This window comes from Tachysurus vachellii, chromosome 10 (genome assembly GCF_030014155.1).
Source record: "Tachysurus vachellii isolate PV-2020 chromosome 10, HZAU_Pvac_v1, whole genome shotgun sequence".
Classification (NCBI taxonomy): Eukaryota; Metazoa; Chordata; class Actinopteri; order Siluriformes; family Bagridae; genus Tachysurus; species Tachysurus vachellii.
This window is the reverse complement of record NC_083469.1, coordinates 16,404,487-16,413,690: the sequence shown is the minus strand read 5'-3', so window position 1 is coordinate 16,413,690 and position 9,204 is coordinate 16,404,487. Positions and strand designations below refer to the sequence as shown.

The 9,204-nt window shown below is 42.2% G+C and overlaps 1 protein-coding gene across 4 annotated transcripts in view; it reads left to right on the top strand.

The window, feature by feature from the left end:
• The window catches only part of ccdc88c (coiled-coil domain containing 88C), a 51,461-nt gene that overhangs the window by 36,179 nt on the left and 6,078 nt on the right, over positions 1-9,204 (top strand). Inside the window, exons 20-28 of one of the 4 annotated variants that reach the window (XM_060879933.1) lie at positions 155-432; positions 1,623-1,766; positions 2,853-3,039; positions 3,274-3,419; positions 3,512-3,601; positions 3,693-3,982; positions 7,647-7,847; positions 8,463-8,537; positions 8,688-8,756. In XM_060879933.1, coding sequence (XP_060735916.1) covers positions 155-432; positions 1,623-1,766; positions 2,853-3,039; positions 3,274-3,419; positions 3,512-3,601; positions 3,693-3,982; positions 7,647-7,847; positions 8,463-8,537; positions 8,688-8,756 — 1,480 coding nt within the window. Of the gene's footprint in view, positions 1-154; positions 433-1,622; positions 1,767-2,852; positions 3,040-3,273; positions 3,420-3,511; positions 3,602-3,692; positions 3,983-4,495; positions 4,968-7,646; positions 7,848-8,462; positions 8,599-8,687; positions 8,757-9,204 lie in introns of those variants that run through there. The other 3 variants (XM_060879934.1, XM_060879936.1, XM_060879935.1) reach the window with 3 other exon arrangements.

The window sequence follows — 9,204 nt, the reverse complement described above, 5'->3', positions numbered from 1 at the left end:
GGGTGTGTGGGTGTCTGTCTGTGTGTGTTTTTTTTGACTCTGAGTCTGGGTGTCGTACTTCATTGAGCTTAATCCAAACATATTTATAAATAATGATTTAAAAAAAAGTCAATGTTATCTGCTAGAGTAACACTTAGATTATGTGTGTGTTCAGGTAGAGAACTCCACTCTGAAATCTCAGAACTCATCTCTGACTGCTCAGTACACGGCACTACAAACTCAGCTGCAGACTCTGGAGGCAGACGCTGAGGTTCTGCAGAGGCAGCGTGAGGAAGCTCGAGCGAGAAGTGACAATATCGCACAGGACCACGAGCGCCTGCTCGGTGTCCATGAGAGGCAGGCAGCTGAATACGAGCAGCTCATCACCCAGCACACTGCCTTGAAGAGCACCCAGCGAGCGCTGGAGCAGGAACACCGCGGTCTGGAGAGCAAGTCAGTGCCATAGAGTTTTAGTGCTTATATGACCAGACCTGTGTAACCGATAACAGCAGCATGGATCATTCCCTTTAGACTCATTGCATTCTATAACTAGAAATTAGATGATCAGGCAATCTATTAAAAATAAAATTTGCTGTTCCCAGGTAGCAGTCGAACTTGTGAAAGAACCTGCTGGTTGTGTTTGTTTTGCCGGTGTGTAACATGAGAGTAAGAATATGTGTTTTCTGAACGGAGCCAGGAGGACTGCTGAGAGAACAATAGTAAAGCATTGGCAACAATCAGGCAAAGCTCAAGTGCAACAGCTAACATAGCCACACACAGCCACACACTGTGTGGGGGTGTGTGGCGTGCTGGGCGTGTGTGGGGGGGTGTGGCGCGCTGGGTGGGGCACTGGGTGTGTGTGTGTGTGGGGGAGCACTGTGTGTGTATGGGGCACTCTGTGTGTGTGTGTGTGTGTGTGTGAGAATCCCAGGAGATCAGCACTTTCTGAAATACTCAGGTCATCCCATCTGGAACCAGCCTCCATGCCCCAGTTGAAGTGCTGTATAAGTGAAGTGAGGTGTAAAGGCGTTACAGTAACTCAGTACAACACTTGTGTTCTGAAGGTGTTTGTTAACCAGCTGATTGTGTTGGGGCAGAAAGTGAGGCATTGTGGGAACTCTTGTCCATGTGTCTCCTTATATTTAAATCATGATCTGCACTACACATTAATGAGCATGTGCAGACGCACACATGCCTGACCGACCTTTTTCCTTTCTTCTAAATGGAAAATTGTCTCTAATCTTTTTAGACGTGCTGTGAAAAACAGACCAGTGTTTAGTCAGACGTAGAAAGAGATGCACACACACACACACACACACACACACGCTCTCATGAATAATGCAGTAGCAGGTCTCTAGAGGCCTAGGGCTTGAAGTTAAAGCAGACGGCTGTCACACGGCCGATCAGCTGTAATACCAGCCGTCTAGGAGCTTTTAAAAGCTTGATGGGATGCCGTTCCTTATTCTATACACCACATGTCACACACACTCAATATTTCATGGCTTGTTCAACCCCCACATTTACATTTATACCCCCATTACCTGGCAATGCAAATGTTTGGCTAGTGAAAATATGTTTTTGTGTAACATTCTCAGTGAGCATGTGTTGTCCATATTAAACTGTTCATAATGCATCTTTTACAGGTATGTGCTGCTTCTAAAACAGAAGGAGGCTTTGGAGGACCTGGAGGCGTCTCTGCAGAGAGAGAGGGGGAGTCTGGGGGAGGAGATTCGTAAAAACACTCAGATTATGGAAGAGAACCGCAGTCTGAGAGAGGAGATGAACAGGTCAGCTTGAATAAATAATTTCATGCACACGGGCTGATCTCAAGGCCAATAAAACAAGCCACAAATTTCTGATGCTTTTCTAGCCATCTGATGCTGCCCTCTGCTGGTAAAACTCTATTACTGCTTTAGTTGTGAGCAATAGTATTAGTATGTAGTATTAGTCAGATTTCATCCTAACCTTTGTTTGTAGATTCTCTAGTGGATATGTAATGGTCTGTTTCTACTCACCAGCTACTTTTTAAAGAACACCTGTACATCTAAGTGTTCATGCTAGTGATGTGGCATCAGATTCAATTAATCTACGCAACAAAAATCAGTGTGTACTTTGAACCCAGTGCTTTTGCAGTTGTAGCCCAGCTGTGTAAAGGTTCAACATGGTGCTATTCTGAGATACTTTTCTGCTCATCACGGTTGTAAACAGTGATTATTTGAGGTAGTCTTCATCTTAGTTCAATCCATTCTGGCCAGTCATCTTACCTCGCTCCTCAGTAAGGCATCTCTGAGCACAGAAAGGCTGTTCACTAACTAGGTGTGTGTGTGTGTGTGTGTGTGTGTGTGAAAATTCAGCAATGTTGGGGTTTGAAAGTGAAACACTGAGGAGATTTTAAATCATGACATACAATACAACTGTCCTGCATTTTTATCAGTTCTGTATTTTTATTTAAGTAAATATGACTTCTACTTCCTTTAAGCTTTTTCTTCTTATAAGACAGTACTGAATAAAATTGGGGCAGTAGTGGCTCAAGTGGGTTAAGGCTCTCGGTCTGGTTTGGCCCAAGGGCAGAAACCCAAGGGCAGAAAATGTCCCACACACCCCATTTAGATTAGTCTGAGGAATGAACTGGACCAGGTGAAGAGAATTGAGAATGTATATCAAATGTTGCTTGAAATTATGGCTCTGAGTCACATACACTGAAAACTTTCTGTTGGCTTCTTTCTTTGTTGCCTGCTGTTGTGAACATAGGCTTAGTGTTTTCAGTGGAAATATTTTTTCAATAGATTTTGTACATTAAATTGACACTTACCTTGTATGTGTGTAATCTAATTGTATTACATGTGGTCTAAGAGCTGGCTCTGTGTTTTCAGACTGTCCCAAAAACACACACATTTACGTCAGGAGTATGACGGGCTGCAGCTTCATAGCAAGGAGCTAAAGACTTCTCTGAACGAGTCCCAGCTGGAGCTGAACCGCTGGCAGGTGAGCTTTGACCAACTCAAAGAGAAGTACCAGGCCCTGGACATCTCCAAGACCAAAATGGAAAACCAAATGGAGGTGAGAGAGAGTGAAATTCCCAGCCCACTTACTGACAAAGCCTCTACTGTCAGTACAGCAAACCTGATTGCTGGATAGAATAGAAAAAATTTTAGTCATGAACTAATTTTCTTTCTTTTTTCTTTTGGAATGATATTATAATAAGTGTTTACTGCTTTGCTTGGCTTATTCAAATGAGGTTGTAAACGTGGATAGCAAGCAGTGGCAGAGTGAAAGTCTTGTCTGTTTGTGCAGCTGTTGACTCGGCTGAAGGTGAATCTGGAGGAGGAGAACCACCACCTGCTGAGCCAGATCCAGATGCTGGGCCAGCAGAACCAGACACTGCTGGAAAGGTCCATGGAGAGCAAGGAGCTGTACCACGAGGAGCAGAAACAGTACATGTAAGTGTTCATGAGAGTTTTATGTCAGTTATTAGTCCCACTGTATTGTATAGCATATAAAGTTCACCCCGTCTCTAATGCGTCCCTTGCAGCGACAAGCTGAATTCGTTACGAAGGCAGAAAGAGAAGCTGGAAGAAAAGATCATGGATCAGTACAAGTTCTATGACCCGACTCCTAAAAAGTGAGCTGTATCTTCTAACAGTTAGTTTGCTGACATGCTAAGAAAGGACTGCTTTTTAATCTCTGCTGCTTTGTGTATGTGACAATCACAGGAAGAGTCACTGGGTGGGAGCTAAAGCGATAGCTAAATTAATAAAACCCAAGAAGGAAGGGACACGGGAGAGGCAGGACCGCTCTCGCGAACGGATCCTGAGTGCCCCAGACATCCCTCTGCCTGACATCCCTCATCCTCTGGACTCTTCTGCAGAAAGCCCTATGCTTTCTCCACCTCCACTGCCCTCTCGCCAGAATTGCCTTAACCTGGACTCGCCAAGCAGCATCTCAGAGGAGGAAAACCATGCACACTCCTCCCCAGTCTTACTCACCGCTTCAAACCACACAGGTGGGTATGTTCTGCTCAGTTCCCCAAGGGAGTTCAACAGACCTAATGATGCAAAATTCCTTTTATTTAAAGCGTAGACTGGTCAGACAGCCAGCTCCAAGCATTTGTTGGATTTGTTCAAAGTAAAACATCCCCCATCATGAGGTTGTAATTATCTTAATCCACAAGGGGGTGTTATGTATCTAGTCTGCAAACCCGTGCGTTACTCCAGACCTCTACTCCTTCTTCAGTCTTTAATCTTTAAACTAAAGCAGCATTCATCTTTAAAATTCTCTCCAAAATAACCCTTTGTAATCTTGCATGTTATTATTCTAATCTTCTTAATGCTGTTATTTTTTTTTTCCAAAGGGTTTTGGATGTCAATCATAGCTATAACTTACTGACTCATTTCATCTTTCACTGATCTCTTTCTCTCTCTTTGTGTTCATGTGTGTACATTAACCCTTACCAAACACACACACACACACACACACACACACACACACACACACACACATACATACACACACACAGCAGCTAAGAGGTTCACTTTCATGCGTAGTAAAAGCCAGGATAAGATTCGGGTTACTCAGACATTGCCTTCCCGACCCCCTCTAGCCAGACGAGTCCGTTTCTGGGGCTCCAGTGATGTCCTCATTCCTTCGTCCCCCTGCAAAAATCTAAATTTTTAGAAATTTACACAATGATCATTATTTTTGTAATTTTTTTTACTATACATTAATAAAAAAGGCTTTTAGTTAAAATCAGTTATTTATAATAATCAGTATTTTGAATATGTTTGGCTTGGCATCACAGTTATATTTCCACACTAATAAACAAACATTAATGACACCCGTAACCATATTTCTAACATGGACAAAACAGTTAACTATAGGACACTACTTATTCTGAAAAATAGTACATATTCTAATGAAACACACAAGCACACACATACAAACACAGAGAGAAAGGCTGAACTCTGCATGATCAATCTTATTGGGACTGCTGGTGCCAGGGCTACGACACTCTGAGTAGCAGTAAGTAGCATTGTGTTGAAACGAAGCCCCCGAGTGCATTTGGCTTTGCTCTTGCTCCTGCTCCTGCTCCATTAATAATGTGTGTTATCATGCGTGTGTGTCTGTGATTTTATGGATCAATACTAGTCAAGGGTGAGGAAGATAAACGAGATGCTACGTTGATAGCCGTTACTGAAATCTGTGGCCTCGGTGTTAATGAGTCCAGTCGATATAAATGTGATTGAGCGTGTTGAGTGAGAGGGGATAAGTTAATCACTCGAAAGGGGCTCAGTTTAGAGATGTCCGGATGAGCAATGGCATCGTCTATGTCTGATCACTGTGAGCTCTTGTTTAGTTCATATACCTGCTTTCCTGTAACCTGTGCCTTGCCCTGCCTCTGACTCTCCATGTTCTCACACTCATTTTATGTCTTGCTATCACTGTAAGGAGCTTCCACGTTAATAATATAACCCTAATATCTCTCCCTCTCTTTTTTTTTTTTTTTTTTTTTTTTTTTTTTTTAAATTCAAGCAACGTTTTGTAAACAAAAATAGTTTTCCTCCTGTTCCAAAGTTTTCCTCATGGGATCAGCAAAATTCCCAAAACAGTCACATTCCTATCCATGTTAAGGACATTTAATACATGCCAAGATATAAAATCTCTCTCTCTCATTCTTTTTCTCTCACACTTTTTTTTTGTACATACCATCCACTCACTCATCCATTGCTGCTAGCATCTTGTCTCCCAGCCTGCTTGGTTTATTCTCTGCATTTACACACGAGAGCTCGGCTAACGTTACATTTTTGCCTAATATGTATTTCAGTAATAAGTATTGACACGGATGCACATTCCGATTCTATATCTTTGTAAACCTCTTTCAGTTTTAGGGTTTTTTTACGGATGTTTGACAGGCCGTTGTCCCTTCCCTGTTTTAGAAAGTTTAAATAATAACGACAGTGAAGATGTATTCGTGTCTTTACTGCCTTGTGCTGTGTTCTGCATGGGTTTGAGAGATGAATATTAGAGGAAAATTACAGAGTGTGAATGAGAGTAGCAGAGGAAGCTCAGGAAATCTCCCAAACCTGCCCATCCTGCAGGAGCCACCAACTCCTGCTCCTCCCTCTGTTTGTACAAGTAACACTGGCATTTACTGCGTTTCCCATCTGTCCACAGACCACCATCTGTCTACTGCTCATTGCCGAGGACTTTAGTTGTCTCCCTGCTACAGTAGTGTAAGCCAGACATATTGTTCCAGTCATTTAAGTGCCTAAGCACAGTACACTGACCCTTTGATTCGGTGGACATTGTTGTTAGTTCACTATCATTATTAGCAGATGTTTATGCTTTGCATGATTTTACTATCTCTCACTACAAATCAAGCTGAAAATAAACAACGTTTAGTTTCATTTATTTTAATAATATACATTCACTGTCCACTTTAGTAGGAACTGTACATGTGTTCATGTGTGGTTTATTTAATCAGCCAATCGTAACAGCAGCACAGTACATACTGTCAACTCATTCAGATAAAGCTCAAGAGCTTCAGTTAATGTTAAACTGATCTCAGTGACTTTTTAATCATGGCATGGTTGTTGATGCCACATGGGCTTGTTTGTGTATTCTAGATCCTCTGGAATTTTCACACACAGGAGTCTCTAGAGTTTGCACAGAATGCTGCAAATGAATAAATAAGTTAATAAACCTTAACCTTTCAGTAGAACATCAGAGGAGAATGAGCTGACTATTAGAGAATGAGCTGTAATAGTCACTCTACAACCACGGTGAGCAGAAAAGCATCTCACAATGCACAACACATCAATCCCTGAGGTGGTTGGGCTACAACAGCAGAAGACCACACTTCTGTCTGCCAAAAACAGGAATCTGAGGCTCTCATAAGCACAGACCCATGATAAATTAGAAAAAGTGTCCTTCCATCCCTCTTTCCTTCCGTCCTTTCGTTCTTCCCGTCCGTCCTTTCAGCAAAAGGAACGCAACCCAATGTGGTCTTTTTGTGTTGTAGCTCATCCAAAAGGTTTGATGTTTTGCATCGTTTAAAGTCACAGAGGCCCCTGTGACTATAGTAAATAATCTCATTAAACAGAGTCTTTCTCAGATCAAATGTCATCAGATAAAATCTATAATCGAGAACAGTAACCTTGTGCTGGGGCTGAATAGATTACAAAAAATATCGTTTTTCCAGAACAATAAGGGTTTGTGACACGATTAATGTGCATATTGCATTTTATTTGATCACAGAGCTGTAATCTCTGCATGTCCTACAGAAAACAGTACATGGATTTTGTTCAGCTGCTGCCATTGAGGTGGAATTGCGAGGTTGCCAGGTTCTGACAGTCGAAAGGGGAAAAAATGACTTATTTAATCGAATTGTTTGCCCAACTTAGCTGCAATATCCCTCAGCCTGTATGAACTAGATGTTTGGATTTAAATGACTCATAGTATCATACCACTATTTGCAGATGCTCTAAAATGTTTTGATCTAAATCCTGCGAAAGATCCTGCATGCTTTGTGTACAATGTGTCCTCTGCACTAACCCGCACAAAAGCCTATGCACTAACATGCTCTACACAGCAGCAGTGTTTTTGTGTCTCCTGTGCTTTTCTGCTTTCTCTGTTTCACATTAAATCTGTAACTTTTGGTTCTTGCTCAGGTCAGAGTTACAACAGTGTTTCCAGAAGCTCAGAGGCATACCGTCCAGGAGGGGGCAGCACAGAGGACATGAACGGATATGAGGAGCTGGTGCTTAGACAGAGAGGCTTAGAGCCAGGGGCATCCACTCCACTGAACCACAACTCACTCAATGTACCAGGCTTCACCTCTTCCAGCTCGCGGCCAGGGCGCAGGCCCAAAGGTACTGATGTCAACAGCTGAAATTACACAGCTGTTCACGAGGCTCTAATTTATCTAAAAGGCAATTCTTTATGGATTAATAGCAGAGACCAGCACATGTATTACTCAACTCTTGCTACTCAGAAGTGAGAAAAGCATTTAGAATTTTTGCGTTGGTGTATTAAGCCTATATCAGAGTTGTTCATCCTGACGAATACAACACTTTACAATGTGCTTCTTTAAATGTTTGGTTTAGATAAGCAACCAGGGACAAATCATTGACAACACTGCTGCCTGAAGCTGTTGCTGTGCTTCTGTTTTACTCTGGCTGCTTATCTCTAGTATTATGTTTTAGCTTCCATATGCCAAACCCTCATCAAAGCAGCTCTTTATAGAGAAAAAAAATTTAAAATATTATGTGAAAAGCGATTGCTGAAAAAAAATCAGATTGTGGGTGATTGTAAAGAACTGATACTGAGCATGACGTCAGTCAGAATGAAGGTTTTTCCCCTCTTACACCCGTTATTCATAGACGTATATTATATGGCTGCGTCATATATTTTGTAACGTATTAGGATATGAGTCATGCAGCATAGAGACACATGCATACGCTCAGACATTTTCCTGTGCCATTCAGGATTAATTTCCGAGGAGGACCTGCGTATGCACTCCCTCGATGCTGGCTTTGGGAGCGGTGGCCATGGAAACGCAGGTACAAGAAGAGCTCAGATCAATAGTTCTTAGCCTGATGCTCAATCTGCTGCACTTCTCTGGTATTTGTTTACATGTGTGTGGACAAATAGGTTCTCACTCCCTCTGCCTCTCCTGCCTCCTGTAAATTCCTTTTCTTTCTTTTGCATAGGACCCAGGCTTAATTCTGCTGATTACAGTTGCAACACTTCCAGCAGCAGCTCCCCGGTCAACTTGAAAGGTGTGTGAATGTAAAACCCTGGTTGTACATGCTGGAAGGATTTTATTGAGTCAAAACCTTGTTGCTGATTGAATAAATCTGTATTCATGCTCAGTGTTTATGCAGTTCAAGCAAAGGAAGATTTATGGTCTCAGGGGGGAAAAAAGAAAAGGAGGATCAAACAAAACAAGGGCTTATGGAGCAGGTCCCGGGGGGTGGAGGGCAGGTATCACACTGAGCATTCGTGCCTGGTCATGATGTAATGGGCAACACTGAATATCTGACAATAAGTCAACAATGAATCTATTACGGATGAGAAATGTAATGTATCATGAGGTCCATTGATGTGACTGATAGACTTAGTTGGAGTATGTGGGATGTCATTGTGGATACATCTCTGACCTGTCACTCCTAATGTACTCTACTATTTTCTGTCGAGTATGAACTCTAAATATCCGATGAGGATTTA